Genomic DNA, 23,991 nt, shown 5'->3' with positions numbered 1-23,991 from the left:
GACTGAAGATCTAAAGGTCCCTGGTTCAATCCCGGGTCGAGGCATACTTTTTATATCATGTCAAATCATTGTGTACTTTTATTTGTGTAAACCTTTCTATTGCATCTAGGACAACGGCCGGTTAGCTCAGTTGGTTAGAGCGTCGTGCTAATAACGCGAATGTCGTGGGTTCGATCCTCTTACTGGCCACTATTGCCTTGATAGCTCAGTCGGGAGAGCGTTAGACTGAAGATCTAAAGGTCCCTGGTTCAATCCCGGGTCGAGGCATACTTTTTATATCATGTCAAATCATTGTGTACTTTTATTTGTGTAAACCTTTCTATTGCATCTAGGACAACGGCCGGTTAGCTCAGTTGGTTAGAGCGTCGTGCTAATAACGCGAATGTCGCGGGTTCGATCCCCGTACTGGCCACTATTGCCTTGATAGCTCACTCGGGAGAGCGTTAGACTGAAGATCTAAAGATCCCTGGTTCAATCCCGGGTCGAGACATACTTTTTATATCATGTCAAATCATTGTGTACTTTTATTTGTGTAAACCTTTCTATTGCATCTAGGACAACGGCCGGTTAGCTCAGTTGGTTAGAGCGTCGTGCTAATAACGCGAATGTCGCGGGTTCGATCCCCGTACTGGCCACTATTGCCTTGATAGCTCAGTCGGGAGAGCGTTAGACTGAAGACCTAAAGGTCCCTGGTTCAATCCCAGGTCGAGGCATACTTTTTATATCATGTCAAATCATTGTGTACTTTTATTTGTGTAAACCTTTCTATTGCATCTAGGACAACGGCCGGTTAGCTCAGTTGGTTAGAGCGTCGTGCTAATAACGCGAATGTCGCGGGTTCGATCCCCGTACTGGCCACTATTGCCTTGATAGCTCAGTCGGGAGAGCGTTAGACTGAAGATCTAAAGGTCCCTGGTTCAATCCCGGGTCGAGGCATACTTTTTATATCATGTCAAATCATTGTGTACTTTTATTTGTGTAAACCTTTCTATTGCATCTAGGACAACGGCCGGTTAGCTCAGTTGGTTAGAGCGTCGTGCTAATAACGCGAATGTCGCGGGTTCGATCCCCGTACTGGCCACTATTGCCTTGATAGCTCAGTCGGGAGAGCGTTAGACTGAACATCTAAAGGTCCCTGGTTCAATCCCATGTCGAGGCATACTTTTTATATCATGTCAAATCATTGTGTACTTTTATTTGTGTAAACCTTTCTATTGCATCTAGGACAACGGCCGGTTAGCTCAGTTGGTTAGAGCCTCGTGCTAATAACGCGAATGTCGCGGTTCGATCCCCGTACTGGCCACTATTGCCTTGATAGCTCAGTCGGGAGAGCGTTAGACTGAAGATCTAAAGGTCCCTGGTTCAATCCCGGGTCGAGGCAGTCTTTTTATATTGTTAAATCATTGCGTACTTTTATTTGAATAAACATTTCTATTGCATCTAGGACAACGGCCGGTTAGCTCAGTTGGTTAGAGCGTCGTGCTAACAACGCGAATGACGCGGGTTCGATCCCCGTACTGGCCACTATTGCCTTGATAGCTCAGTCGGGAGAGCGTTAGACTGAAGATCTAAAGGTCCCTGGTTCAATCCCGGGTCGAGGCATACTTTTTATATCATGTCAAATCATTGTGTACTTTTATTTGTGTAAACCTTTCTATTGCATCTAGGACAACGGCCGGTTAGCTCAGTTGGTTAGAGCGTCGTGCTAATAACGCGAATGTCGCGGGTTCGATCCCCGTACTGGCCACTATTGCCTTGATAGCTCAGTCGGGAGAGCGTTAGACTGAAGATCTAAAGGTCCCTGGTTCAATCCCATGTCTAGGCATACTTTTTATATCATGTCAAATCATTGTGTACTTTTATTTGTGTAAACCTTTCTATTGCATCTAGGACAACGGCCGGTTAGCTCAGTTGGTTAGAGCCTCGTGCTAATAACGCGAATGTCGCGGTTCGATCCCCGTACTGGCCACTATTGCCTTGATAGCTCAGTCGGGAGAGCGTTAGACTGAAGATCTAAAGGTCCCTGGTTCAATCCCGGGTCGAGGCAGTCTTTTTATATTGTTAAATCATTGCGTACTTTTATTTGAGTAAACATTTCTATTGCATCTAGGACAACGGCCGGTTAGCTCAGTTGGTTAGAGCGTCGTGCTAAGAACGCGAATGACGCGGGTTCGATCCCCGTACTGGCCACTATTGCCTTGATAGCTCAGTCGGGAGAGCGTTAGACTGAAGATCTAAAGGTCCCTGGTTCAATCCCGGGTCGAGGCATACTTTTTATATCATGTCAAATCATTGTGTACTTTTATTTGTGTAAACCTTTCTATTGCATCTAGGACAACGGCCGGTTAGCTCAGTTGGTTAGAGCGTCGTGCTAATAACGCGAATGTCGCGGGTTCGATCCCCGTACTGGCCACTATTGCCTTGATAGCTCAGTCGGGAGAGCGTTAGACTGAAGATCTAAAGGTCCCTGGTTCAATCCCGGGTCGAGGCATACTTTTTATATCATGTCAAATCATTGTGTACTTTTATTTGTGTAAACCTTTCTATTGCATCTAGGACAACGGCCGGTTAGCTCAGTTGGTTAGAGCGTCGTGCTAATAACGCGAATGTCGCGGGTTCGATCCCCGTACTGGCCACTATTGCCTTGATAGCTCAGTCGGGAGAGCGTTAGACTGAAGATCTAAAGGTCCCTGGTTCAATCCCATGTCGAGGCATACTTTTTATATCATGTCAAATCATTGTGTACTTTTATTTGTGTAAACCTTTCTATTGCATCTAGGACAACGGCCGGTTAGCTCAGTTGGTTAGAGCCTCGTGCTAATAACGCGAATGTCGCGGTTCGATCCCCGTACTGGCCACTATTGCCTTGATAGCTCAGTCGGGAGAGCGTTAGACTGAAGATCTAAAGGTCCCTGGTTCAATCCCGGGTCGAGGCAGTCTTTTTATATTGTTAAATCATTGCGTACTTTTATTTGAGTAAACATTTCTATTGCATCTAGCACAACGGCCGGTTAGCTCAGTTGGTTAGAGCGTCGTGCTAAGAACGCGAATGACGCGGGTTCGATCCCCGTACTGGCCACTATTGCCTTGATAGCTCAGTCGGGAGAGCGTTAGACTGAAGATCTAAAGGTCCCTGGTTCAATCCCGGGTCGAGGCATACTTTTTATATCATGTCAAATCATTGTGTACTTTTATTTGTGTAAACCTTTCTATTGCATCTAGGACAACGGCCGGTTAGCTCAGTTGGTTAGAGCGTCGTGCTAATAACGCGAATAACGCGAATGTCGCGGGTTCGATCCCCGTACTGGCCACTATTGCCTTGATAGCTCAGTCGGAAGAGCGTTAGACTGAAGATCTAAAGGTCCCTGGTTCAATCCCGGGTCGAGGCAGTCTTTTTATCTTGTTAAATCATTGCGTACTTTTATTTGAGTAAACATTTCTATTGCATCTAGGACAACGGCCGGTTAGCTCAGTTGGTTAGAGCGTCGTGCTAATAACGCGAATGTCGCGGGTTCGATCCCCGTACTGGCCACTATTGCCTTGATAGCTCAGTCGGGAGAGCGTTAGACTGAAGATCTAAAGGTCCCTGGTTCAATCCCATGTCGAGGCATACTTTTCATATCATGTCAAATCATTGTGTACTTTTATTTGTGTAAACCTTTCTATTGCATCTAGGACAACGGCCGGTTAGCTCAGTTGGTTAGAGCCTCGTGCTAATAACGCGAATGTCGCGGTTCGATCCCCGTACTGGCCACTATTGCCTTGATAGCTCAGTCGGGAGAGCGTTAGACTGAAGATCTAAAGGTCCCTGGTTCAATCCCGGGTCGAGGCAGTCTTTTTATCTTGTTAAATCATTGCGTACTTTTATTTGAGTAAACATTTCTATTGCATCTAGGACAACGGCCGGTTAGCTCAGTTGGTTAGAGCGTCGTGCTAATAACGCGAATGTCGCGGGTTCGATCCCCGTACTGGCCACTATTGCCTTGATAGCTCAGTCGGGAGAGCGTTAGACTGAAGATCTAAAGGTCCCTGGTTCAATCCCGGGTCGAGGCATACTTTTTATATCATGTCAAATCATTGTGTACTTTTATTTGTGTAAACCTTTCTATTGCATCTAGGACAACGGCCGGTTAGCTCAGTTGGTTAGAGCGTCGTGCTAATAACGCGAATGTCGCGGGTTCGATCCCCGTACTGGCCACTATTGCCTTGATAGCTCAGTCGGGAGAGCGTTAGACTGAAGATCTAAAGGTCCCTGGTTCAATCCCGGGTCGAGGCATACTTTTTATATCATGTCAAATCATTGTGTACTTTTATTTGTGTAAACCTTTCTATTGCATCTAGGACAACGGCCGGTTAGCTCAGTTGGTTAGAGCGTCGTGCTAATAACGCGAATGTCGCGGGTTCGATCCCCGTACTGGCCACTATTGCCTTGATAGCTCAGTCGGGAGAGCGTTAGACTGAAGATCTAAAGGTCCATGGTTTAATCCCGGGTCGAGGAAGTCTTTTTATCTTGTCAAATCATTGTGTACTTTTATTTGTGTAAACCTTTCTATTGCATCTAGGACAACGGCCGGTTAGCTCGGTTGGTTAGAGCGTCGTGCTAATAACGCGAATGTCGCGGGTTCGATCCCCGTACTGGCCACTATTGCCTTGATAGCTCAGTCGGGAGAGCGTTAGATTGAAGATCTAAAGGTCCCTGGTTCAATCCTGTGTCGAGGCATACTTTTTATATCATGTCAAATCATTGTGTACTTTTATTTGTGTAAACCTTTCTATTGCATCTAGGACAACGGCCGGTTAGCTCAGTTGGTTAGAGCGTCGTGCTAATAACGCGAATGTCGCGGATTCGATCCCCGTACTGGCCACTATTGCCTTGATAGCTCAGTCGGGAGAGCGTTAGACTGAAGATCTAAAGGTCCCTGGTTCAATCCCGGGTCGAGGCAGTCTTTTTATCTTGTCAAATCATGATGTATAATTTTTATTTGTGTAAACCTTTCTATTGCATCTAGGGCAACGGCCGGTTAGCTCATTTGGTTAGAGCGTCGTGCTAATAATGCGAATGTCGCGGGTTCGATCCCCGTACTGGCCATTATTGCCTTGATAGCTCAGTCGGGAGAGCGTTAGACTGATGATCGAAAGGTCTCTGGTTCAATCCCGGGTCTAGGCATAATTTTTATCATGTCAAATCCTTTTGTATTTTTATTTGCGTAAACCTTTCTATTGCATCGAGGACAACGGCCGGTTAGCTCAGTTAGTTAGAGCGTCGTGCTAATAACGCGAATGTCGCGGGTTCGATCCCCGTACTGGCCACTATTGCCTTGATAGCTCAGTCGGGAGAGCGTTAGACTGAAGATCTAAAGGTCCCTGGTATAATCCCTGGTCGAGGCATACTTTTTATATCATGTCAAATCATTGTGTACTTTTATTTGTGTAAACCTTTCTATTGCATCTAGGACAACGGCCGGTTAGCTCAGTTGGTTAGAGCGTCGTGCTAATAACGCGAATGTCGCGGGTTCGATCCCCGTACTGGCCACTATTGCCTTGATAGCTCAGTCGGGAGAGCGTTAGACTGAAGATCTAAAGGTCCCTGGTTCAATCCCGGGTCGAGGCAGTATGTTTATCTTGTTAAAACATTGCGTATTTTTATTTGAGTAAACATTTCTATTGCATCTAGGACAACGGCCGGTTAGCTCAGTTGGTTAGAGCGTCGTGCTAATAACGCGAATGTCGCGGATTCGATCCCCGTACTGGCCACTATTGCCTTGATAGCTCAGTCGGGAGAGCGTTAGACTGAAGATCTAAAGGTCCCTGGTTCAATCCCGGGTCGAGGCAGTCTTTTTATATTGTTAAATCATTGCGTACTTTTATTTGAGTAAACATTTCTATTGCATCTAGGACAACGGCCGGTTAGCTCAGTTGGTTAGAGCGTCGTGCTAAGAACGCGAATGACGCGGGTTCGATCCCCGTACTGGCCACTATTGCCTTGATAGCTCAGTCGGGTGAGCGTTAGACTGAAGATCTAAAGGTCCCTGGTTCAATCCCGGGTCGAGGCAGTCTTTTTTTAATCTTGTCCAACCATTATATATAATTTTTATTTGCGTATACCTTTCTATTGCATCTAGGACAACGGCCGGTTAGCTCAGTTGGTTAGAGCGTCGTGCAAATAACGCGAATGTCGCGGGTTCGATCCCCGTACTGGCCACTATTGCCTTGATAGCTCAGTCGGGAGAGCGTTAGACTGAAGATCTAAAGGTCGTACATGCCACTATTGCCTTGATAGCTCAATAGGGAGAGCGTTAGACTGAAGATCTAAAGGTCCCTGGTTCAATCCCGGGTCGAGGCATACTTTTTATATCATGTCAAATCATTGTGTACTTTTATTTGTGTAAACCTTTCTATTGCATCTAGGACAACGGCCGGTTAGCTCAGTTGGTTAGAGCGTCGTGCTAATAACGCGAATGTCGCGGGTTCGATCCCCGTACTGGCCACTATTGCCTTGATAGCTCAGTCGGGAGAGCGTTAGACTGAAGATCTAAAGGTCCCTGGTATAATCCCTGGTCGAAGCATACTTTTTATATCATGTCAAATCATTGTGTACTTTTATTTGTGTAAACCTTTCTATTGCATCTAGGACAACGGCCGGTTAGCTCAGTTGGTTAGAGCGTCGTGCTAATAACGCGAATGTCGCGGGTTCGATCCCCGTACTGGCCACTATTGCCTTGATAGCTCAGTCGGGAGAGCGTTAGACTGAAGATCTAAAGGTCCCTGGTTCAATCCCGGGTCGAGGCAGTCTTTTTATCTTGTTAAATCATTGCGTATTTTTATTTGAGTAAACATTTCTATTGCATCTAGGACAACGGCCGGTTAGCTCAGTTGGTTAGAGCGTCGTGCTAATAACGCGAATGTCGCGGGTTCGATCCCCGTACTGGCCACTATTGCCTTGATAGCTCAGTCGGGAGAGCGTTAGACTGAAGATCTAAAGGTCCCTGGTTCAATCCCGGGTCGAGGCATACTTTTTATATCATGTCAAATCATTGTGTACTTTTATTTGTGTAAACCTTTCTATTGCATCTAGGACAACTGCCGGTTAGCTCAGTTGGTTAGAGCGTCGTGCTAATAACGCGAATGTCGCGGGTTCGATCCCCGTACTGGCCACTATTGCCTTGATAGCTCAGTCAGGAGAGCGTTAGACTGAAGATCTAAAGGTCCCTGGTTCAATCCCGGGTCGAGGCATACTTTTTATATCATGTCAAATCATTGTGTACTTTTATTTGTGTAAACCTTTCTATTGCATCTAGGACAACGGCCGGTTAGCTCAGTTGGTTAGAGCGTCGTGCTAATAACGCGAATGTCGCGGGTTCGATCCCCGTACTGGCCACTATTGCATTGATAGCTCAGTCGGGAGAGCGTTAGACTGAAGATCTAAAGGTCGTCCTGGCCACTATTGCCTTTATAGCTCAGTCGGGAGAGCGTTAGACTGAAGATCTAAAGGTCCCTGGTTCAATCCCGGGTCGAGGCATACTTTTTATATCATGTCAAATCATTGTGTACTTTTATTTGAGTAAACCTTTCTATTGCATCTAGGACAACGGCCGGTTAGCTCAGTTGGTTAGAGCGTCGTGCTAATAACGCGAATGTCGCGGGTTCGATCCCCGTACTGGCCACTATTGCCTTGATAGCTCAGTCGGGAGAGCGTTAGACTGAAGATCTAAAGGTCCCTGGTTCAATCCCGGGTCGAGGCATACTTTTTATATCATGTCAAATCATTGTGTACTTTTATTTGTGTAAACCTTTCTATTGCATCTAGGACAACGGCCGGTTAGCTCAGTTGGTTAGAGCGTCGTGCTAATAACGCGAATGTCGCGGGTTCGATCCCCGTACTGGCCACTATTGCCTTGATAGCTCAGTCGGGAGAGCGTTAGACTGAAGATCTAAAGGTCCATGGTTCAATTACGGGTCGAGGCAGTCTTTTTATCTTGTCAAATCATTGTGTACTTTTATTTGTGTAAACCTTTCTATTGCATCTAGGACAACGGCCGGTTAGCTCAGTTGGTTAGAGCGTCGTGCTAATAACGCGAATGTCGCGGGTTCGATTCCCGTACTGGCCACTATTGCCTTGATAGCTCAGTCGGGAGAGCGTTAGATTGAACATCTAAAGGTCCCTGGTTCAATCCTGTGTCGAGGCATACTTTTTATATCATGTCAAATCATTGTGTACTTTTATTTGTGTAAACCTTTCTATTGCATCTAGGACAACGGCCGGTTAGCTCAGTTGGTTAGAGCGTCGTGCTAATAACGCGAATAACGCGAATAACGCGAATGTCGCGGGTTCGATCCCCGTACTGGCCACTATTGCCTTGATAGCTCAGTCGGGAGAGCGTTAAACTGAAGATCTAAAGGTCCCTGGTTCAATCCCGGGTCGAGGCAGTCTTTTTATCTTGTTAAATCATTGCGTACTTTTATTTGTGTAAACATTTCTATTGCATCTAGGACAACGGCCGGTTAGCTCAGTTGGTTAGAGCGTCGTGCTAATAACGCGAATGTCGCGGGTTCGATCCCCGTACTGGCCACTATTGCCTTGATAGCTCAGTCGGGAGAGCGTTAGACTGAAGATCTAAAGGTCCCTGGTTCAATCCCGGGTCGAGGCATACTTTTTATATCATGTCAAATCATTGTGTACTTTTATTTGTGTAAACCTTTCTATTGCATCTAGGACAACGGCCGGTTAGCTCAGTTGGTTAGAGCGTCGTGCTAATAACGCGAATGTCGCGGGTTCGATCCCCGTACTGGCCACTATTGCCTTGATAGCTCAGTCGGGAGAGCGTTAGACTGAAGATCTAAAGGTCCCTGGTTCAATCCCGGGTCGAGGCATACTTTTTATATCATGTCAAATCATTGTGTACTTTTATTTGTGTAAACCTTTCTATTGCATCTAGGACAACGGCCGGTTAGCTCAGTTGGTTAGAGCGTCGTGCTAATAACGCGAATGTCGCGGGTTCGATCCCCGTACTGACCACTATTGCCTTGATAGCTCAGTCGGGAGAGCGTTAGACTGAAGATCTAAAGGTCCATGGTTCAATCCCGTGTCGAGGCAGTCTTTTTATCTTGTCAAATCATTGTGTACTTTTATTTGTGTAAACCTTTCTATTGCATCTAGGACAACGGCCGGTTAGCTCAGTTGGTTAGAGCGTCGTGCTAATAACGCGAATGTCGCGGGTTCGATCCCCGTACTGGCCACTATTGCCTTGATAGCTCAGTCGGGAGAGCGTTAGATTGAAGATCTAAAGGTCCCTGGTTCAATCCTGTGTCGAGGCATACTTTTTATATCATGTCAAATCATTGTGTACTTTTATTTGTGTAAACCTTTCTATTGCATCTAGGACAACGGCCGGTTAGCTCAGTTGGTTAGAGCGTCGTGCTAATAACGCGAGTGTCGCGGGTTCGATCCCCGTACTGGCCACTATTGCCTTGATAGCTCAGTCGGGAGAGCGTTAGACTGAAGATCTAAAGGTCCCTGGTACAATCCCTGGTCGAGGCAGTCTTTTTATCTTGTTAAATCATTGCGTACTTTTATTTGAGTAAACATTTCTATTGCATCTAGGACAACGGCCGGTTAGCTCAGTTGGTTAGAGCGTCGTGCTAATAACGCGAATGTCGCGGGTTCGATCCCCGTACTGGCCACTATTGCCTTGATAGCTCAGTCGGGAGAGCGTTAGACTGAAGATCTAAAGGTCCATGGTTCAATCCCGGGTCGAGGCAGTCTTTTTATCTTGTCAAATCATTGTGTACTTTTATTTGTGTAAACCTTTCTATTGCATCTAGGACAACGGCCGGTTAGCTCAGTTGGTTAGAGCGTCGTGCTAATAACGCGAATGTCGCGGGTTCGATCCCCGTACTTGCCACTATTGCCTTGATAGCTCAGTCGGGAGAGCGTTAGATTGAACATCTAAAGGTCCCTGGTTCAATCCTGTGTCGAGGCATACTTTTTATATCATGTCAAATCATTGTGTACTTTTATTTGTGTAAACCTTTCTATTGCATCTAGGACAACGGCCGGTTAGCTCAGTTGGTTAGAGCGTCGTGCTAATAACGCGAATGTCGCGGGTTCGATCCCCGTACTGGCCACTATTGCCTTGATAGCTCAGTCGGGAGAGCGTAGACTGAAGATCTAAAGGTCCCTGGTTCAATCCCGGGTCGAGGCAGTCTTTTTATCTTGTAAATCATTGCGTACTTTTATTTGAGTAAACATTTCTATTGCATCTAGGACAACGGCCGGTTAGCTCAGTTGGTTAGAGCGTCGTGCTAATAACGCGAATGTCGCGGGTTCGATCCCCGTACTGGCCACTATTGCCTTGATAGCTCAGTCGGGAGAGCGTTAGACTGAAGATCTAAAGGTCCCTGGTTCAATCCCGGGTCGAGGCATACTTTTTATATCATGTCAAATCATTGTGTACTTTTATTTGTGTAAACCTTTCTATTGCATCTAGGACAACGGCCGGTTAGCTCAGTTGGTTAGAGCGTCGTGCTAATAACGCGAATGTCGCGGGTTCGATCCCCGTACTGGCCACTATTGCCTTGATAGCTCAGTCGGGAGAGCGTTAGACTGAAGATCTAAAGGTCCCTGGTTCAATCCCGGGTCGAGGCATACTTTTTATATCATGTCAAATCATTGTGTACTTTTATTTGTGTAAACCTTTCTATTGCATCTAGGACAACGGCCGGTTAGCTCAGTTGGTTAGAGCGTCGTGCTAATAACGCGAATGTCGCGGGTTCGATCCCCGTACTGACCACTATTGCCTTGATAGCTCAGTCGGGAGAGCGTTAGACTGAAGATCTAAAGGTCCATGGTTCAATCCCGGGTCGAGGCAGTCTTTTTATCTTGTCAAATCATTGTGTACTTTTATTTGTGTAAACCTTTCTATTGCATCTAGGACAACGGCCGGTTAGCTCAGTTGGTTAGAGCGTCGTGCTAATAACGCGAATGTCGCGGGTTCGATCCCCGTACTGGCCACTATTGCCTTGATAGCTCAGTCGGGAGAGGGTTAGATTGAAGATCTAAAGGTCCCTGGTTCAATCCTGTGTCGAGGCATACTTTTTATATCATGTCAAATCATTGTGTACTTTTATTTGTGTAAACCTTTCTATTGCATCTAGGACAACGGCCGGTTTTCCACTATTGCCTTGATAGCTCAGTCGGGAGAGCGTTAGACTGAAGATCTAAAGGTCCCTGGTTCAATCCCGGGTCGAGGCATACTTTTTATATCATGTCAAATCATTGTGTACTTTTATTTGTGTAAACCTTTCTATTGCATCTAGGACAACGGCCGGTTAGCTCAGTTGGTTAGAGCGTCGTGCTAATAACGCGAATGTCGCGGGTTCGATCCCCGTACTGACCACTATTGCCTTGATAGCTCAGTCGGGAGAGCGTTAGACTGAAGATCTAAAGGTCCATGGTTCAATCCCGGGTCGAGGCAGTCTTTTTATCTTGTCAAATCATTGTGTACTTTTATTTGTGTAAACCTTTCTATTGCATCTACGACAACGGCCGGTTAGCTCAGTTGGTTAGAGCGTCGTGCTAATAACGCGAGTGTCGCGGGTTCGATCCCCGAACTGGCCACTATTGCCTTGATAGCTCAGTCGGGAGAGCGTTAGACTGAAGATCTAAAGGTCACTGGTACAATCCCTGGTCGAGGCAGTCTTTTTATCTTGTTAAATCATTGCGTACTTTTATTTGAGTAAACATTTCTATTGCATCTAGGACAACGGCCGGTTAGCTCAGTTGGTTAGAGCGTCGTGCTAATAACGCGAATGTCGCGGGTTCGATCCCCGTACTGGCCACTATTGCCTTGATAGCTCAGTCGGGAGAGCGTTAGACTGAAGATCTAAAGGTCCATGGTTCAATCCCGGGTCGAGGCAGTCTTTTTATCTTGTCAAATCATTGTGTACTTTTATTTGTGTAAACCTTTCTATTGCATCTAGGACAACGGCCGGTTAGCTCAGTTGGTTAGAGCGTCGTGCTAATAACGCGAATGTCGCGGGTTCGATCCCCGTACTGGCCACTATTGCCTTGATAGCTCAGTCGGGTGAGCGTTAGACTGAAGATCTAAAGGTCCCTGGTTCAATCCCGGGTCGAGGCATACTTTTTATATCATGTCAAATCATTGTGTACTTTTATTTGTGTAAACCTTTCTATTGCATCTAGGACAACGGCCGGTTAGCTCAGTTGGTTAGAGCGTCGTGCTAATAACGCGAATGTCGCGGGTTCGATCCCCGTACTGGCCACTATTGCCTTGATAGCTCAGTCGGGAGAGCGTTAGACTGAAGATCTAAAGGTCCCTGGTTCAATCCCGGGTCGAGGCATACTTTTTATATCATGTCAAATCATTGTGTACTTTTATTTGTGTAAACCTTTCTATTGCATCTAGGACAACGGCCGGTTAGCTCAGTTGGTTAGAGCGTCGTGCTAATAACGCGAATGTCGCGGGTTCGATCCCCGTACTGGCCACTATTGCCTTGATAGCTCAGTCGGGAGAGCGTTAGACTGAAGATCTAAAGGTCCATGGTTCAATCCCAGGTCGAGGCAGTCTTTTTATCTTGTCAAATCATTGTGTACTTTTATTTGTGTAAACCTTTCTATTGCATCTAGGACAACGGCCGGTTAGCTCAGTTGGTTAGAGCGTCGTGCTAATAACGCGAATGTCGCGGGTTCGATCCCCGTACTGGCCACTATTGCCTTGATAGCTCAGTAGGGAGAGCGTTAGACTGAAGATCTAAAGGTCCCTGGTTCAATCCCGGGTCGAGGCATACTTTTTATATCATGTCAAATCATTATGTACTTTTATTTGTGTAAACCTTTCTATTGCATCTAGGACAACGGCCGGTTAGCTCAGTTGGTTAGAGCGTCGTGCTAATAACGCGAGTTTCGCGGGTTCGATCCCCGTACTGGCCACTATTGCCTTGATAGCTCAGTCGGGAGAGCGTTAGACTGAAGATCTAAAGGTCCCTGGTCGAGGCAGTCTTTTTATCTTGTTAAGTCATTGCGTACTTTTATTTGAGTAAACATTTCTATTGCATCTAGGACAACGGCCGGTTAGCTCAGTTGGTTAGAGCGTCGTGCTAATAACGCGAATGTCGCGGGTTCGATCCCCGTACTGGCCACTATTGCCTTGATAGCTCAGTCGGGAGAGCGTTAGACTGAAGATCTAAAGGTCCCTGGTTCAATCCCGGGTCGAGGCATACTTTTCATATCATGTCAAATCATTGTGTACTTTTATTTGTGTAAACCTTTCTATTGCATCTAGGACAACGGCCGGTTAGCTCAGTTGGTTAGAGCGTCGTGCTAATAACGCGAATGTCGCGGGTTCGATCCCCGTACTGGCCACTATTGCCTTGATAGCTCAGTCGGGAGAGCGTTAGACTGAAGATCTAAAGGTCCCTGGTTCAATCCCGGGTCGAGGCATACTTTTTATATCATGTCAAATCATTGTGTACTTTTATTTGTGTAAACCTTTCTATTGCATCTAGGACAACGGCCGGTTAGCTCAGTTGGTTAGAGCGTCGTGCTAATAACGCGAATGTCGCGGGTTCGATCCCCGTACTGGCCACTATTGCCTTGATAGCTCAGTCGGGAGAGCGTTAGACTGAAGATCTAAAGGTCCCTGGTTCAATCCCGGGTCGAGGCATACTTTTTATATCATGTCAAATCATTGTGTACTTTTATTTGTGTAAACCTTTCTATTGCGTCTAGGACAACGGCCGGTTAGCTCAGTTGGTTAGAGCGTCGTGCTAATAACGCGAATGTCGCGGGTTCGATCCCCGTACTGACCACTATTGCCTTGATAGCTCAGTCGGGAGAGCGTTAGACTGAAGATCTAAAGGTCCATGGTTCAATCCCGTGTCGAGGCAGTCTTTTTATCTTGTCAAATCATTGTGTACTTTTATTTGTGTAAACCTTTCTATTGCATCTAGGACAACGGCCGGTTAGCTCAGTTGGTTAGAGCGTCGTGCTAATAACGCGAATGTCGCGGGTTCGATCCCCGTACTGGCCACTATTGCCTTGATAGCTCAGTCGGGAGAGCGTTAGATTGAAGATCTAAAGGTCCCTGGTTCAATCCTGTGTCGAGGCATACTTTTTATATCATGTCAAATCATTGTGTACTTTTATTTGTGTAAACCTTTCTATTGCATCTAGGACAACGGCCGGTTAGCTCAGTTGGTTAGAGCGTCGTGCTAATAACGCGAGTGTCGCGGGTTCGATCCCCGTACTGGCCACTATTGCCTTGATAGCTCAGTCGGGAGAGCGTTAGACTGAAGATCTAAAGGTCCCTGGTACAATCCCTGGTCGAGGCAGTCTTTTTATCTTGTTAAATCATTGCGTACTTTTATTTGAGTAAACATTTCTATTGCATCTAGGACAACGGCCGGTTAGCTCAGTTGGTTAGAGCGTCGTGCTAATAACGCGAATGTCGCGGGTTCGATCCCCGTACTGGCCACTATTGCCTTGATAGCTCAGTCGGGAGAGCGTTAGACTGAAGATCTAAAGGTCCATGGTTCAATCCCGGGTCGAGGCAGTCTTTTTATCTTGTCAAATCATTGTGTACTTTTATTTGTGTAAACCTTTCTATTGCATCTAGGACAACGGCCGGTTAGCTCAGTTGGTTAGAGCGTCGTGCTAATAACGCGAATGTCGTGGGTTCGATCCCCGTACTGGCCACTATTGCCTTGATAGCTCAGTCGGGAGAGCGTTAGATTGAACATCTAAAGGTCCCTGGTTCAATCCTGTGTCGAGGCATACTTTTTATATAATGTCAAATCATTGTGTACTTTTATTTGTGTAAACCTTTCTATTGCATCTAGGACAACGGCCGGTTAGCTCAGTTGGTTAGAGCGTCGTGCTAATAACGCGAATGTCGCGGGTTCGATCCCCGTACTGGCCACTATTGCCTTGATAGCTCAGTCGGGAGAGCGTTAGACTGAAGATCTAAAGGTCCCTGGTTCAATCCCGGGTCGAGGCAGTCTTTTTATCTTGTAAATCATTGCGTACTTTTATTTGAGTAAACATTTCTATTGCATCTAGGACAACGGCCGGTTAGCTCAGTTGGTTAGAGCGTCGTGCTAATAACGCGAATGTCGCGGGTTCGATCCCCGTACTGGCCACTATTGCCTTGATAGCTCAGTCGGGAGAGCGTTAGACTGAAGATCTAAAGGTCCCTGGTTCAATCCCGGGTCGAGGCATACTTTTTATATCATGTCAAATCATTGTGTACTTTTATTTGTGTAAACCTTTCTATTGCATCTAGGACAACGGCCGGTTAGCTCAGTTGGTTAGAGCGTCGTGCTAATAACGCGAATGTCGCGGGTTCGATCCCCGTACTGGCCACTATTGCCTTGATAGCTCAGTCGGGAGAGCGTTAGACTGAAGATCTAAAGGTCCCTGGTTCAATCCCGGGTCGAGGCATACTTTTTATATCATGTCAAATCATTGTGTACTTTTATTTGTGTAAACCTTTCTATTGCATCTAGGACAACGGCCGGTTAGCTCAGTTGGTTAGAGCGTCGTGCTAATAACGCGAATGTCGCGGGTTCGATCCCCGTACTGACCACTATTGCCTTGATAGCTCAGTCGGGAGAGCGTTAGACTGAAGATCTAAAGGTCCATGGTTCAATCCCGGGTCGAGGCAGTCTTTTTATCTTGTCAAATCATTGTGTACTTTTATTTGTGTAAACCTTTCTATTGCATCTAGGACAACGGCCGGTTAGCTCAGTTGGTTAGAGCGTCGTGCTAATAACGCGAATGTCGCGGGTTCGATCCCCGTACTGGCCACTATTGCCTTGATAGCTCAGTCGGGAGAGCGTTAGATTGAAGATCTAAAGGTCCCTGGTTCAATCCTGTGTCGAGGCATACTTTTTATATCATGTCAAATCATTGTGTACTTTTATTTGTGTAAACCTTTCTATTGCATCTAGGACAACGGCCGGTTTTCCACTATTGCCTTGATAGCTCAGTCGGGAGAGCGTTAGACTGAAGATCTAAAGGTCCCTGGTTCAATCCCGGGTCGAGGCATACTTTTTATATCATGTCAAATCATTGTGTACTTTTATTTGTGTAAACCTTTCTATTGCATCTAGGACAACGGCCGGTTAGCTCAGTTGGTTAGAGCGTCGTGCTAATAACGCGAATGTCGCGGGTTCGATCCCCGTACTGACCACTATTGCCTTGATAGCTCAGTCGGGAGAGCGTTAGACTGAAGATCTAAAGGTCCATGGTTCAATCCCGGTTCGAGGCAGTCTTTTTATCTTGTCAAATCATTGTGTACTTTTATTTGTGTAAACCTTTCTATTGCATCTACGACAACGGCCGGTTAGCTCAGTTGGTTAGAGCGTCGTGCTAATAACGCGAGTGTCGCGGGTTCGATCCCCGAACTGGCCACTATTGCCTTGATAGCTCAGTCGGGAGAGCGTTAGACTGAAGATCTAAAGGTCCCTGGTACAATCCCGGGTCGAGGCAGTCTTTTTATCTTGTTAAATCATTGCGTACTTTTATTTGAGTAAACATTTCTATTGCATCTAGGACAACGGCCGGTTAGCTCAGTTGGTTAGAGCGTCGTGCTAATAACGCGAATGTCGCGGCTTCGATCCCCGTACTGGCCACTATTGCCTTGATAGCTCAGTCGGGAGAGCGTTAGACTGAAGATCTAAAGGTCCATGGTTCAATCCCGGGTCGAGGCAGTCTTTTTATCTTGTCAAATCATTGTGTACTTTTATTTGTGTAAACCTTTCTATTGCATCTAGGACAACGGCCGGTTAGCTCAGTTGGTTAGAGCGTCGTGCTAATAACGCGAATGTCGCGGTTCGATCCCCGTACTGGCCACTATTGCCTTGATAGCTCAGTCGGGTGAGCGTTAGACTGAAGATCTAAAGGTCCCTGGTTCAATCCCGGGTCGAGGCATACTTTTTATATCATGTCAAATCATTGTGTACTTTTATTTGTGTAAACCTTTCTATTGCATCTAGGACAACGGCCGGTTAGCTCAGTTGGTTAGAGCGTCGTGCTAATAACGCGAATGTCGCGGGTTCGATCCCCGTACTGGCCACTATTGCCTTGATAGCTCAGTCGGGAGAGCGTTAGATTGAACATCTAAAGGTCCCTGGTTCAATCCTGTGTCAAGGCATACTTTTTATATCATGTCAAATCATTGTGTACTTTTATTTGTGTAAACCTTTCTATTGCATCTAGGACAACGGCCAGTTAGCTCAGTTGGTTAGAGCGTCGTGCTAATAACGCGAATAACGCGAATGTCGCGGGTTCGATCCCCGTACTGGCCACTATTGGCTTGATAGCTCAGTCGGGAGAGCGTTAGACTGAAGATCTAAAGGTCCCTGGTTCAATCCCGGGTCGAGGCAGTCTTTTTATCTTGTTAAATCATTGCGTACTTTTATTTGAGTAAACATTTCTATTACATCTAGGACAACGGCCGGTTAGCTCAGTTGGTTAGAGCGTCGTGCTAATAACGCGAATGTCGCGGGTTCGATCCCCGTACTGGCCACTATTGCCTTGATAGCTCAGTCGGGAGAGCGTTAGACTGAAGATCTAAAGGTCCCTGGTTCAATCCCGGGTCGAGGCATACTTTTTGTATCATGTCAAATCATTGTGTACTTTTATTTGTGTAAACCTTTCTATTGCATCTAGGACAACGGCCGGTTAGCTCAGTTGGTTAGAGCGTCGTGCTAATAACGCGAATGTCGCGGGTTCGATCCCCGTACTGGCCACTATTGCCTTGATAGCTCAGTCGGGAGAGCGTTAGACTGAAGATCTAAAGGTCCATGGTTCAATCCCGGGTCGAGGCAGTCTTTTTATCTTGTCAAATCATTGTGTACTTTTATTTGTGTAAACCTTTCTATTGCATCTAGGACAACGGCCGGTTAGCTCAGTTGGTTAGAGCGTCGTGCTAATAACGCGAATGTCGCGGGTTCGATCCCCGTACTGGCCACTATTGCCTTGATAGCTCAGTCGGGAGAGCGTTAGATTGAAGATCTAAAGGTCCCTGGTTCAATCCTGTGTCGAGGCATACTTTTATATCATGTCAAATCATTGTGTACTTTTATTTGTGTAAACCTTTCTATTGCATCTAGGACAACGGCCGGTTAGCTCAGTTGGTTAGAGCGTCGTGCTAATAACGCGAATAACGCGAATGTCGCGGGTTCGATCCCCGTACTGGCCACTATTGCCTTGATAGCTCAGTCGGGAGAGCGTTAGACTGAAGATCTAAAGGTCCCTGGTTCAACCCCGGGTCGAGGCAGTCTTTTTATCTTGTCAAATCATGAGGTATAATTTTTATTTGTGTAAACCTTTCTATTGCATCTAGGGCAACGGCCGGTTAGCTCATTTGGTTAGAGCGTCGTGCTAATAATGCCAATGTCGCGGGTTCGATCCCCGTACTGGCCATTATTGCCTTGATAGCTCAGTCGGGAGAGCGTTAGACTGAATATCTAAAGGTCCCTGGTTCAATCCCGGGTCGAGGCATACTTTTTATATCACGTCAAATCATTGTGTACTTTTATTTGTGTAAACCTTTCTATTGCATCTAGGACAACGGCCGGTTAGCTCAGTTGGTTAGAGCGTCGTGCTAATAACGCGAATGTCGCGGGTTCGATCCCCATTTTGGCCACTATTGCCTTGATAGCTCAGTCGGGAGAGCGTTAGACTGAAGATCGAAAGGTCTCTGGTTCAATCCCGGGTCTAGGCATACTTTCCATATCATGTCAAATCATTGTGTACTTTTATTTGTGTAAACCTTTCTATTGCATCTAGGACAACGGCCGGTAAGCTCAGTTGGTTAGAGGGTCGTGCTAATAACGCGAATGTCCCGGGTTCGATCCCCGTACTGGCCACTATTGCCTTGATAGCTCAGTTGGCAGAGCGTTGGACTGAAGATCTAAAGGTTTCTGGTTCAATCCCGGCTCGAGGCATAATTTTTATCATGTCAAATCCTTTTGTATTTTTATTTGCGTAAACCTTTCTATTGCATCGAGGACAACGGCCGGTTAGCTCAGTTAGTTAGAGCGTCGTACTAATAACGCGAATGTCGCGGGTTTCATCCCTGAACTATTCATTTGATAGTTCAGTCGGGAAAAATTTGCTCTCGATTGAATCGAGTACGCAAGATTAAAATATATTAGATCCTTTTTTCGAAAAAACATGACTTGCATAAGCTTTGGGATTGTAAATGTTTCTCTAACTTATTTTAACCACTTGCATTTTTTTAAATCAGTTTATTTTTTGCAAATCTGCACTTACTTCTGTAGTTCAAAACGAATCCCTTGTGCTCGACGCTGTCGTCCGATATAAACTTGATTTCCGGCGCTCCTTTTCCTTGTTTTGTCGGATTCGCAGTTGTTCTGCTTTCTGCAAGCCCGCAAAATTTTTCCGGGTCTTCCTCATCTGGGAACTGGATCCTGCAACCGGTCGTGTTGTTTTTAATCAGGACTGCGAAGTCGGTTAAAAATAACCGGCCAAAAAATAAACCCGAGTCCGACTCCTGTCAAATTTGCGATTTCTTCTAGCCCCGAGTCTGGCCATGACTCCACAGCCTGTATTCCGTCAATTTACGTAACTATAATAACATGGATAATTCAGCAAAGCCTATAGGAGTGTCGTTTAATTCATTTACTCACAATACACGGTTGGAAAATATTTCACTATATTCCACCTTTACAATTTCCAGTTGGCGGCCAAATCAGTTTTAAAATTTGGCGCTGCGTATGCATGTCGGACTCAGGACTCAGGTAGTTTTACGTGGTCTTACTAGAGTCCCGAAGCCGACTCCCACTCCGCAGCCTTGTTTATGTCATGTATCCATCTCTATTCGTTTTATTTTCAAAGCTATATGCTTGGGTTATCCCGGGTTTTGTTTTCATACACGTGTCCCGTGTTTATTTGATATAGATCGTTGGGAATATATTTTTATTTTGGACGGTCTTCACAGTTTCAGTTAAGAAATAATGCCATTAACATTGGTTCAGGAATACATTACAATAGGTAATGTCAGTACCGGCAATTACAAAAGCACAATAACTTACTCATAACTAATATTAAATAATGTATAATAACTATAGGTCGATTATATTTTGACTTGTCAAAAAAAGTAAAAATTTTGTCAAAATTTACACGTTAGGTCAAAATTTGTTAAAAATCGAATTAAAATGCACATAAATCGTTTAAAAAACATAATCGCCCTAATAATAACAATCAGGCAACCACGAGAAGAATATTTTTGTAACAGTCGACGCATAAACATTTTTAAGTAACCTTAATCAGTTCTTTTTATTTATGCCGCGTTGTCACAAATTTTTTGGGGGCAAACGTATAACGCTAGTGGTAGGCCTACGCGTTTCCTTTTCAGATGGACCAAGAGGTTCTTATCCGTATAGTTTTTAAAACTTCAAGTTTAAATATTATTGCGGCTACCGTAAGTTATTATCTCTCTTTGCCATTTTAAAACGATATGTAGTTTGAAAACTGCCTCTAGCGCAGGAGGCGAGTTGTTTTTGATTTAATATTTGGCTTAAATAAACATACAGTAAATTTAAGTTAAGTGTTATCTTTTAAAACCAGGTGGTACGCAATGAAAGTTAAACCCTACTTTATGCCTTGCGACCTAAAACGACTGAAAATCACTGCTCTATAAGTCATATTGCCCCTCTCTTGTCCCTGTAGGTACGGCGTGGAACCATCAATGCCCGATTCAACTTACGCGACGTAGTCGTACTGGCAGCCCCCATTCCGATCAACCTCGATGTCCAGCAGATCGAAGACGAAAAACACTTCATCACGGTCGCGAGCAGTGGTCGTCCACACACAGTTGGCGGTCGAGCCGTAGTTTTCGGGGTACTCTGGGTGCGTCACGTTGCCTTCTGTACCCGGAAGTTGGAAACCGCACGCCCACGCCGGTGCCGTTGCACCTGCCATTTTCAAGTTTTTATATTACTGCCCACCGGTAAAAACTATGCTGCTTTGTATGTTTTACGCTGTGTCCTGTCAGCTGAAGGACACTGGATTTCTCGTCACGTTTTATCTCTAAATAGGCTTCATTAATATTTTAATTAACTGATACAAAGTGTTTTATTTTCTACGAAAAGTGTTGAAAAACTCTATTTGTTCCAGTATAGGTGCTGGGGTTTCAGTAAAGAATAAATTCAGAACTTGCTAGAATATATATATTGTCTTATAAGATAAATAAATTTATGATCATATTATTAAAACTGAAAATTGGCCTTTATAGCTAGAAAATAAGTTCTAATACTTACAAGAGAACAGAACCATAACTAGAATATATCCAATTGCATTTTCCATGGTGATTTTTCGTGATGCAGAACCGCATAAGTTTTAAAAAGCATACGTTGACTGCTTCTAATCCATTGACCAGGTTATATCGCCATTGTGAAAAACGTCGATTTTATTAATCTATTCTGGTAGTTTGGTTTTTGAATGTTTCTTTGTCTTTCCAAAAACGTTTTATTTTTATGCCAGAAAAAACAGATTTTCGAACAATAAGAATGCTCTTGTGTAAACCTTCTACCAGCCTTTCCCTTCTCGACAACTTATAACCAACAGTTCGACTCGGCAGGATCCGCTTTTGCCGTTGGTGGTGCAATTAAACACGGATTTGATAATTAACAGCGATTGAAACCCTGTATTTTAGGGAAAAAGAGGTCTTATTCGAGTACCATCGTGATATGAGCACTTGTCTGATCAGGAATGCTAGCTCCGATGCGCGGGCTACTCAATTAATAACACTCGCCGTTTAATTCCTCATATCGATTTTTCTGCCACTGTTTTGGTGTCGCGAGCGAACTGTCTACGCGGTTTTTATTTGGAAAGGTAATCTTTGGCAACTTCCTGGTTCCGAGAGGTGACGAATAGATCCGAAAAACAAACTGATCAATCGGACTGGTGTGGTCCAATCTATTTGTTACTCGCAGTGTTCGTATAGTATTTCGCTAGAAAATTGCAAATCCTGATATTACGACCCAAACAGTCGATTAAAATATTTTCCACTAAATTGTTAACTACCGTGCTGGGTTCAGTGAAATTGATGTCAAACATACACTTCTTCGTTAAAATGAAGCCATGAATCAGGGATGAACCTCGCATAATCATGCAGGTTTATGTTCAACATCTGTTTGCTGATTCATACTTGGTTGTATTTTACTAGTTTTCGTAAATTATCGGCAGTTCGACTTGACATTGATTGATTAGTCGTTATTTGAATAAGCGACGTGACTACTCGATATGAAAATCTACTGATCGCATCTGGAACACCGTATTAAGTGGATCGCTGATGTCCCTGTTTTGTAGTTTCAAATGAAAACACTTTAAATTCAACGACTCTTATTGAGAGGTCTTGAATGTGGAGTGAAATTTTGGATTTTGTCAACTTACGAAATAATAGTGTTTAGGCTACCGTACCCGCACCACAGACCTCAAACGGGGGTCAAGTACGACCCTACATTACAGGTGGTGGCGCCTAAAGGGTCGTAAGAAAGCTTCTCAATTTTACGCAAATAGTGCTCAAATATGCAACTATAAAATTAAATGATTTGCCAACAACTATAAATGTAATTTTTTTAATTCAGAATAGCACGTTTCACATAGAGGGAACATAAAATAATACGCTTACTGCTCGATGTAGGGCAAACTTTAATTGAGTTTACTATGTTTGATATCCGATATTCTAATAGTTATGCACTTATGAAAACTATAACCATTTAGTTGCAGCGCTTTTTGATGAAATAAATTTAACAGGAGACTATAGGTTGAAAAGTTTGGTCTGCACAGTTCCACAAAATCGAGCAATCGCGCATAGGCGAGGCTTACAGTTTTCGGTAGTAATTCATAAACCGTCGCGCAAATTTTAGCAGTAAATTTATTACATCCGCGCAGTTTGAAAAATCTTGGAATTTCTTTCTCGTGGAATGGCAGCCTTTCTTTAAAATGTATCCGCTCAATATCCAAAGTTTCCAATCTGAACGCAGGCCAGTTTAAATAGGAAACGGGATTGACCAGAATCAAAATTGTTGGTTGATTTTATTTTCAACACATGATAGCCTACTATTTCATTGCTGTTATCGCAAAATCGTTTTTAAAGAATTTCCCCTGTATATCATTAAATAACCTACAGCCATTTTAGGTCAAAAAACATTAAAAAACCAGGAAGTCGAACCGGAACCGAATCGGAACTTGATGAACCGGTTTTGTTCCAAATTTTTTCGAACCGTAACCGAACCTGAACCGTTTTTTGTAAGATATTAATTAACCGAACCGGAACTGACCCGAATATTTTGAAATAACCTGAACCTTAACCGAACCCGAACCTGTCAACAAAAGATGTTCACTCCAGCATGACGTCACACTTCTATTTAACAGATTCAAGTTATGCCTTGTAAGAACCATGTTAAGAAATTGATTTTTTATTTTTAGATATTTCCATAGTGAGCTGCTTGTTTACGTCACGTGATTCTACATTTGTTGACCCACATTTTCATCTCATACTGCATTGGAACCGGGACTTTATAAAACGGGTTTGAAAATAAATTTAGTCGAACCGGAGCTGAACCGGAACTTTTAAATTGTTCGAAACCGAAACCGGAACTGAACCGGATACCGAAAAAATCCTTGAACCCGAACCAAACCTGAATCGGAAAAGTCAAACGGTTCGACTCCCTGTTAAAAAGTAACATTTTTTCCAGCAATTCTTTCTAGGGAATTTTCCCGAAAGTGCTGACTAATCTATTTATCAGGTGACCAGCCAAAATGAAAACACCTTTCAGTTGACTGTAGCGGGTAACACTAATTTACGGAATGATGAATGGTCGGAACGCTCACAGTATTATTATTAAATATAATAACACTTGACCCACCTTCACCCAAACGCTAACCCCCACCCTAACTCAAATATTGTGCGTTGGTTTAATAATTGTTTTAACGGGGTA

The 23,991-nt window shown here is 44.5% G+C and overlaps 1 protein-coding gene and 84 non-coding genes across 85 annotated transcripts in view; 84 read left to right on the top strand and 1 right to left on the bottom strand.

Annotated features, from left to right (window-relative positions):
* The window catches only part of Trnaf-gaa (transfer RNA phenylalanine (anticodon GAA)), a 73-nt gene extending 29 nt beyond the window's left edge, over window positions 1–44 (top strand). Inside the window, exon 1 of the tRNA in view lies at window positions 1–44. This exon is cut by the window's left edge and continues 29 nt beyond it. This is a non-coding gene — a tRNA (tRNA-Phe).
* Window positions 1–20,968, bottom strand: part of LOC146147182 (uncharacterized) — a 158,637-nt gene extending 137,669 nt beyond the window's left edge. The window contains exons 1-2 of the mRNA XM_083387933.1: window positions 20,754–20,968; window positions 19,298–19,455 (exon numbers count right to left, since the gene is read on the bottom strand). Of these exons, the coding sequence (XP_083244059.1) occupies window positions 19,298–19,455; window positions 20,754–20,968 (373 nt within the window). The remainder of the gene's footprint in view (window positions 1–19,297; window positions 19,456–20,753) is intronic.
* Trnaf-gaa (transfer RNA phenylalanine (anticodon GAA)) lies at window positions 195–267 on the top strand. The gene has a single exon. It is a non-coding gene; the product is annotated as a tRNA-Phe (tRNA).
* On the top strand, window positions 339–412 carry Trnai-aau (transfer RNA isoleucine (anticodon AAU)). Its single transcript has one exon. It is a non-coding gene; the product is annotated as a tRNA-Ile (tRNA).
* On the top strand, window positions 562–635 carry Trnai-aau (transfer RNA isoleucine (anticodon AAU)). Its single transcript has one exon. It is a non-coding gene; the product is annotated as a tRNA-Ile (tRNA).
* Window positions 785–858, top strand: Trnai-aau (transfer RNA isoleucine (anticodon AAU)). Its single transcript has one exon. It is a non-coding gene; the product is annotated as a tRNA-Ile (tRNA).
* On the top strand, window positions 864–936 carry Trnaf-gaa (transfer RNA phenylalanine (anticodon GAA)). Its single transcript has one exon. It is a non-coding gene; the product is annotated as a tRNA-Phe (tRNA).
* On the top strand, window positions 1,008–1,081 carry Trnai-aau (transfer RNA isoleucine (anticodon AAU)). The gene has a single exon. It is a non-coding gene; the product is annotated as a tRNA-Ile (tRNA).
* Trnaf-gaa (transfer RNA phenylalanine (anticodon GAA)) lies at window positions 1,309–1,381 on the top strand. Its single transcript has one exon. It is a non-coding gene; the product is annotated as a tRNA-Phe (tRNA).
* Window positions 1,451–1,524, top strand: Trnav-aac (transfer RNA valine (anticodon AAC)). Its single transcript has one exon. It is a non-coding gene; the product is annotated as a tRNA-Val (tRNA).
* Trnaf-gaa (transfer RNA phenylalanine (anticodon GAA)) lies at window positions 1,530–1,602 on the top strand. Its single transcript has one exon. It is a non-coding gene; the product is annotated as a tRNA-Phe (tRNA).
* Trnai-aau (transfer RNA isoleucine (anticodon AAU)) lies at window positions 1,674–1,747 on the top strand. Its single transcript has one exon. It is a non-coding gene; the product is annotated as a tRNA-Ile (tRNA).
* Trnaf-gaa (transfer RNA phenylalanine (anticodon GAA)) lies at window positions 1,975–2,047 on the top strand. Its single transcript has one exon. It is a non-coding gene; the product is annotated as a tRNA-Phe (tRNA).
* Window positions 2,117–2,190, top strand: Trnal-aag (transfer RNA leucine (anticodon AAG)). Its single transcript has one exon. It is a non-coding gene; the product is annotated as a tRNA-Leu (tRNA).
* Trnaf-gaa (transfer RNA phenylalanine (anticodon GAA)) lies at window positions 2,196–2,268 on the top strand. Its single transcript has one exon. It is a non-coding gene; the product is annotated as a tRNA-Phe (tRNA).
* Window positions 2,340–2,413, top strand: Trnai-aau (transfer RNA isoleucine (anticodon AAU)). The gene has a single exon. It is a non-coding gene; the product is annotated as a tRNA-Ile (tRNA).
* Trnaf-gaa (transfer RNA phenylalanine (anticodon GAA)) lies at window positions 2,419–2,491 on the top strand. The gene has a single exon. It is a non-coding gene; the product is annotated as a tRNA-Phe (tRNA).
* On the top strand, window positions 2,563–2,636 carry Trnai-aau (transfer RNA isoleucine (anticodon AAU)). The gene has a single exon. It is a non-coding gene; the product is annotated as a tRNA-Ile (tRNA).
* On the top strand, window positions 2,864–2,936 carry Trnaf-gaa (transfer RNA phenylalanine (anticodon GAA)). The gene has a single exon. It is a non-coding gene; the product is annotated as a tRNA-Phe (tRNA).
* Window positions 3,006–3,079, top strand: Trnal-aag (transfer RNA leucine (anticodon AAG)). Its single transcript has one exon. It is a non-coding gene; the product is annotated as a tRNA-Leu (tRNA).
* Trnaf-gaa (transfer RNA phenylalanine (anticodon GAA)) lies at window positions 3,085–3,157 on the top strand. The gene has a single exon. It is a non-coding gene; the product is annotated as a tRNA-Phe (tRNA).
* Trnaf-gaa (transfer RNA phenylalanine (anticodon GAA)) lies at window positions 3,317–3,389 on the top strand. Its single transcript has one exon. It is a non-coding gene; the product is annotated as a tRNA-Phe (tRNA).
* On the top strand, window positions 3,459–3,532 carry Trnai-aau (transfer RNA isoleucine (anticodon AAU)). Its single transcript has one exon. It is a non-coding gene; the product is annotated as a tRNA-Ile (tRNA).
* On the top strand, window positions 3,760–3,832 carry Trnaf-gaa (transfer RNA phenylalanine (anticodon GAA)). Its single transcript has one exon. It is a non-coding gene; the product is annotated as a tRNA-Phe (tRNA).
* On the top strand, window positions 3,902–3,975 carry Trnai-aau (transfer RNA isoleucine (anticodon AAU)). The gene has a single exon. It is a non-coding gene; the product is annotated as a tRNA-Ile (tRNA).
* On the top strand, window positions 3,981–4,053 carry Trnaf-gaa (transfer RNA phenylalanine (anticodon GAA)). The gene has a single exon. It is a non-coding gene; the product is annotated as a tRNA-Phe (tRNA).
* On the top strand, window positions 4,125–4,198 carry Trnai-aau (transfer RNA isoleucine (anticodon AAU)). The gene has a single exon. It is a non-coding gene; the product is annotated as a tRNA-Ile (tRNA).
* On the top strand, window positions 4,204–4,276 carry Trnaf-gaa (transfer RNA phenylalanine (anticodon GAA)). The gene has a single exon. It is a non-coding gene; the product is annotated as a tRNA-Phe (tRNA).
* Window positions 4,348–4,421, top strand: Trnai-aau (transfer RNA isoleucine (anticodon AAU)). The gene has a single exon. It is a non-coding gene; the product is annotated as a tRNA-Ile (tRNA).
* Window positions 4,871–4,943, top strand: Trnaf-gaa (transfer RNA phenylalanine (anticodon GAA)). Its single transcript has one exon. It is a non-coding gene; the product is annotated as a tRNA-Phe (tRNA).
* Trnai-gau (transfer RNA isoleucine (anticodon GAU)) lies at window positions 5,095–5,167 on the top strand. Its single transcript has one exon. It is a non-coding gene; the product is annotated as a tRNA-Ile (tRNA).
* Trnai-aau (transfer RNA isoleucine (anticodon AAU)) lies at window positions 5,460–5,533 on the top strand. Its single transcript has one exon. It is a non-coding gene; the product is annotated as a tRNA-Ile (tRNA).
* Window positions 5,539–5,611, top strand: Trnaf-gaa (transfer RNA phenylalanine (anticodon GAA)). Its single transcript has one exon. It is a non-coding gene; the product is annotated as a tRNA-Phe (tRNA).
* Window positions 5,760–5,832, top strand: Trnaf-gaa (transfer RNA phenylalanine (anticodon GAA)). The gene has a single exon. It is a non-coding gene; the product is annotated as a tRNA-Phe (tRNA).
* Trnal-aag (transfer RNA leucine (anticodon AAG)) lies at window positions 5,902–5,975 on the top strand. Its single transcript has one exon. It is a non-coding gene; the product is annotated as a tRNA-Leu (tRNA).
* On the top strand, window positions 6,415–6,488 carry Trnai-aau (transfer RNA isoleucine (anticodon AAU)). Its single transcript has one exon. It is a non-coding gene; the product is annotated as a tRNA-Ile (tRNA).
* Window positions 6,638–6,711, top strand: Trnai-aau (transfer RNA isoleucine (anticodon AAU)). The gene has a single exon. It is a non-coding gene; the product is annotated as a tRNA-Ile (tRNA).
* Trnaf-gaa (transfer RNA phenylalanine (anticodon GAA)) lies at window positions 6,717–6,789 on the top strand. Its single transcript has one exon. It is a non-coding gene; the product is annotated as a tRNA-Phe (tRNA).
* On the top strand, window positions 6,859–6,932 carry Trnai-aau (transfer RNA isoleucine (anticodon AAU)). Its single transcript has one exon. It is a non-coding gene; the product is annotated as a tRNA-Ile (tRNA).
* Trnaf-gaa (transfer RNA phenylalanine (anticodon GAA)) lies at window positions 6,938–7,010 on the top strand. Its single transcript has one exon. It is a non-coding gene; the product is annotated as a tRNA-Phe (tRNA).
* Window positions 7,305–7,378, top strand: Trnai-aau (transfer RNA isoleucine (anticodon AAU)). The gene has a single exon. It is a non-coding gene; the product is annotated as a tRNA-Ile (tRNA).
* Window positions 7,591–7,664, top strand: Trnai-aau (transfer RNA isoleucine (anticodon AAU)). Its single transcript has one exon. It is a non-coding gene; the product is annotated as a tRNA-Ile (tRNA).
* On the top strand, window positions 7,670–7,742 carry Trnaf-gaa (transfer RNA phenylalanine (anticodon GAA)). Its single transcript has one exon. It is a non-coding gene; the product is annotated as a tRNA-Phe (tRNA).
* On the top strand, window positions 7,814–7,887 carry Trnai-aau (transfer RNA isoleucine (anticodon AAU)). The gene has a single exon. It is a non-coding gene; the product is annotated as a tRNA-Ile (tRNA).
* Window positions 8,035–8,108, top strand: Trnai-aau (transfer RNA isoleucine (anticodon AAU)). The gene has a single exon. It is a non-coding gene; the product is annotated as a tRNA-Ile (tRNA).
* Trnai-aau (transfer RNA isoleucine (anticodon AAU)) lies at window positions 8,497–8,570 on the top strand. Its single transcript has one exon. It is a non-coding gene; the product is annotated as a tRNA-Ile (tRNA).
* On the top strand, window positions 8,576–8,648 carry Trnaf-gaa (transfer RNA phenylalanine (anticodon GAA)). Its single transcript has one exon. It is a non-coding gene; the product is annotated as a tRNA-Phe (tRNA).
* Window positions 8,720–8,793, top strand: Trnai-aau (transfer RNA isoleucine (anticodon AAU)). The gene has a single exon. It is a non-coding gene; the product is annotated as a tRNA-Ile (tRNA).
* On the top strand, window positions 8,799–8,871 carry Trnaf-gaa (transfer RNA phenylalanine (anticodon GAA)). The gene has a single exon. It is a non-coding gene; the product is annotated as a tRNA-Phe (tRNA).
* On the top strand, window positions 9,164–9,237 carry Trnai-aau (transfer RNA isoleucine (anticodon AAU)). Its single transcript has one exon. It is a non-coding gene; the product is annotated as a tRNA-Ile (tRNA).
* Trnai-aau (transfer RNA isoleucine (anticodon AAU)) lies at window positions 9,608–9,681 on the top strand. The gene has a single exon. It is a non-coding gene; the product is annotated as a tRNA-Ile (tRNA).
* Window positions 10,052–10,125, top strand: Trnai-aau (transfer RNA isoleucine (anticodon AAU)). The gene has a single exon. It is a non-coding gene; the product is annotated as a tRNA-Ile (tRNA).
* On the top strand, window positions 10,271–10,344 carry Trnai-aau (transfer RNA isoleucine (anticodon AAU)). Its single transcript has one exon. It is a non-coding gene; the product is annotated as a tRNA-Ile (tRNA).
* On the top strand, window positions 10,350–10,422 carry Trnaf-gaa (transfer RNA phenylalanine (anticodon GAA)). The gene has a single exon. It is a non-coding gene; the product is annotated as a tRNA-Phe (tRNA).
* Trnai-aau (transfer RNA isoleucine (anticodon AAU)) lies at window positions 10,494–10,567 on the top strand. Its single transcript has one exon. It is a non-coding gene; the product is annotated as a tRNA-Ile (tRNA).
* On the top strand, window positions 10,573–10,645 carry Trnaf-gaa (transfer RNA phenylalanine (anticodon GAA)). The gene has a single exon. It is a non-coding gene; the product is annotated as a tRNA-Phe (tRNA).
* On the top strand, window positions 10,938–11,011 carry Trnai-aau (transfer RNA isoleucine (anticodon AAU)). Its single transcript has one exon. It is a non-coding gene; the product is annotated as a tRNA-Ile (tRNA).
* Trnaf-gaa (transfer RNA phenylalanine (anticodon GAA)) lies at window positions 11,179–11,251 on the top strand. The gene has a single exon. It is a non-coding gene; the product is annotated as a tRNA-Phe (tRNA).
* Trnai-aau (transfer RNA isoleucine (anticodon AAU)) lies at window positions 11,765–11,838 on the top strand. The gene has a single exon. It is a non-coding gene; the product is annotated as a tRNA-Ile (tRNA).
* On the top strand, window positions 11,986–12,059 carry Trnai-aau (transfer RNA isoleucine (anticodon AAU)). The gene has a single exon. It is a non-coding gene; the product is annotated as a tRNA-Ile (tRNA).
* Trnai-aau (transfer RNA isoleucine (anticodon AAU)) lies at window positions 12,209–12,282 on the top strand. The gene has a single exon. It is a non-coding gene; the product is annotated as a tRNA-Ile (tRNA).
* On the top strand, window positions 12,288–12,360 carry Trnaf-gaa (transfer RNA phenylalanine (anticodon GAA)). The gene has a single exon. It is a non-coding gene; the product is annotated as a tRNA-Phe (tRNA).
* Window positions 12,432–12,505, top strand: Trnai-aau (transfer RNA isoleucine (anticodon AAU)). The gene has a single exon. It is a non-coding gene; the product is annotated as a tRNA-Ile (tRNA).
* Trnai-aau (transfer RNA isoleucine (anticodon AAU)) lies at window positions 12,653–12,726 on the top strand. The gene has a single exon. It is a non-coding gene; the product is annotated as a tRNA-Ile (tRNA).
* Window positions 13,085–13,158, top strand: Trnai-aau (transfer RNA isoleucine (anticodon AAU)). Its single transcript has one exon. It is a non-coding gene; the product is annotated as a tRNA-Ile (tRNA).
* Window positions 13,164–13,236, top strand: Trnaf-gaa (transfer RNA phenylalanine (anticodon GAA)). Its single transcript has one exon. It is a non-coding gene; the product is annotated as a tRNA-Phe (tRNA).
* Trnai-aau (transfer RNA isoleucine (anticodon AAU)) lies at window positions 13,308–13,381 on the top strand. Its single transcript has one exon. It is a non-coding gene; the product is annotated as a tRNA-Ile (tRNA).
* Trnaf-gaa (transfer RNA phenylalanine (anticodon GAA)) lies at window positions 13,387–13,459 on the top strand. Its single transcript has one exon. It is a non-coding gene; the product is annotated as a tRNA-Phe (tRNA).
* On the top strand, window positions 13,531–13,604 carry Trnai-aau (transfer RNA isoleucine (anticodon AAU)). Its single transcript has one exon. It is a non-coding gene; the product is annotated as a tRNA-Ile (tRNA).
* Window positions 13,610–13,682, top strand: Trnaf-gaa (transfer RNA phenylalanine (anticodon GAA)). The gene has a single exon. It is a non-coding gene; the product is annotated as a tRNA-Phe (tRNA).
* Trnai-aau (transfer RNA isoleucine (anticodon AAU)) lies at window positions 13,975–14,048 on the top strand. Its single transcript has one exon. It is a non-coding gene; the product is annotated as a tRNA-Ile (tRNA).
* Trnai-aau (transfer RNA isoleucine (anticodon AAU)) lies at window positions 14,419–14,492 on the top strand. The gene has a single exon. It is a non-coding gene; the product is annotated as a tRNA-Ile (tRNA).
* Window positions 14,863–14,936, top strand: Trnai-aau (transfer RNA isoleucine (anticodon AAU)). Its single transcript has one exon. It is a non-coding gene; the product is annotated as a tRNA-Ile (tRNA).
* Window positions 14,942–15,014, top strand: Trnaf-gaa (transfer RNA phenylalanine (anticodon GAA)). The gene has a single exon. It is a non-coding gene; the product is annotated as a tRNA-Phe (tRNA).
* Window positions 15,083–15,156, top strand: Trnai-aau (transfer RNA isoleucine (anticodon AAU)). The gene has a single exon. It is a non-coding gene; the product is annotated as a tRNA-Ile (tRNA).
* On the top strand, window positions 15,162–15,234 carry Trnaf-gaa (transfer RNA phenylalanine (anticodon GAA)). Its single transcript has one exon. It is a non-coding gene; the product is annotated as a tRNA-Phe (tRNA).
* On the top strand, window positions 15,306–15,379 carry Trnai-aau (transfer RNA isoleucine (anticodon AAU)). Its single transcript has one exon. It is a non-coding gene; the product is annotated as a tRNA-Ile (tRNA).
* On the top strand, window positions 15,385–15,457 carry Trnaf-gaa (transfer RNA phenylalanine (anticodon GAA)). The gene has a single exon. It is a non-coding gene; the product is annotated as a tRNA-Phe (tRNA).
* Trnai-aau (transfer RNA isoleucine (anticodon AAU)) lies at window positions 15,750–15,823 on the top strand. Its single transcript has one exon. It is a non-coding gene; the product is annotated as a tRNA-Ile (tRNA).
* On the top strand, window positions 15,991–16,063 carry Trnaf-gaa (transfer RNA phenylalanine (anticodon GAA)). The gene has a single exon. It is a non-coding gene; the product is annotated as a tRNA-Phe (tRNA).
* Window positions 17,020–17,093, top strand: Trnai-aau (transfer RNA isoleucine (anticodon AAU)). The gene has a single exon. It is a non-coding gene; the product is annotated as a tRNA-Ile (tRNA).
* On the top strand, window positions 17,473–17,546 carry Trnai-aau (transfer RNA isoleucine (anticodon AAU)). The gene has a single exon. It is a non-coding gene; the product is annotated as a tRNA-Ile (tRNA).
* On the top strand, window positions 17,552–17,624 carry Trnaf-gaa (transfer RNA phenylalanine (anticodon GAA)). Its single transcript has one exon. It is a non-coding gene; the product is annotated as a tRNA-Phe (tRNA).
* On the top strand, window positions 17,696–17,769 carry Trnai-aau (transfer RNA isoleucine (anticodon AAU)). Its single transcript has one exon. It is a non-coding gene; the product is annotated as a tRNA-Ile (tRNA).
* On the top strand, window positions 17,917–17,990 carry Trnai-aau (transfer RNA isoleucine (anticodon AAU)). Its single transcript has one exon. It is a non-coding gene; the product is annotated as a tRNA-Ile (tRNA).
* Window positions 20,969–23,991: the final 3,023 nt, after the last annotated feature.

The sequence above is a fragment of the Ascidiella aspersa genome, chromosome 4 (genome assembly GCF_963924565.1).
Source record: "Ascidiella aspersa chromosome 4, kaAscAspe10.2, whole genome shotgun sequence".
NCBI lineage: Eukaryota > Metazoa > Chordata > Ascidiacea > Phlebobranchia > Ascidiidae > Ascidiella > Ascidiella aspersa.
Note: the sequence above shows the minus strand (reverse complement) of the source record. Positions and strands in the feature narration are given on the sequence as shown.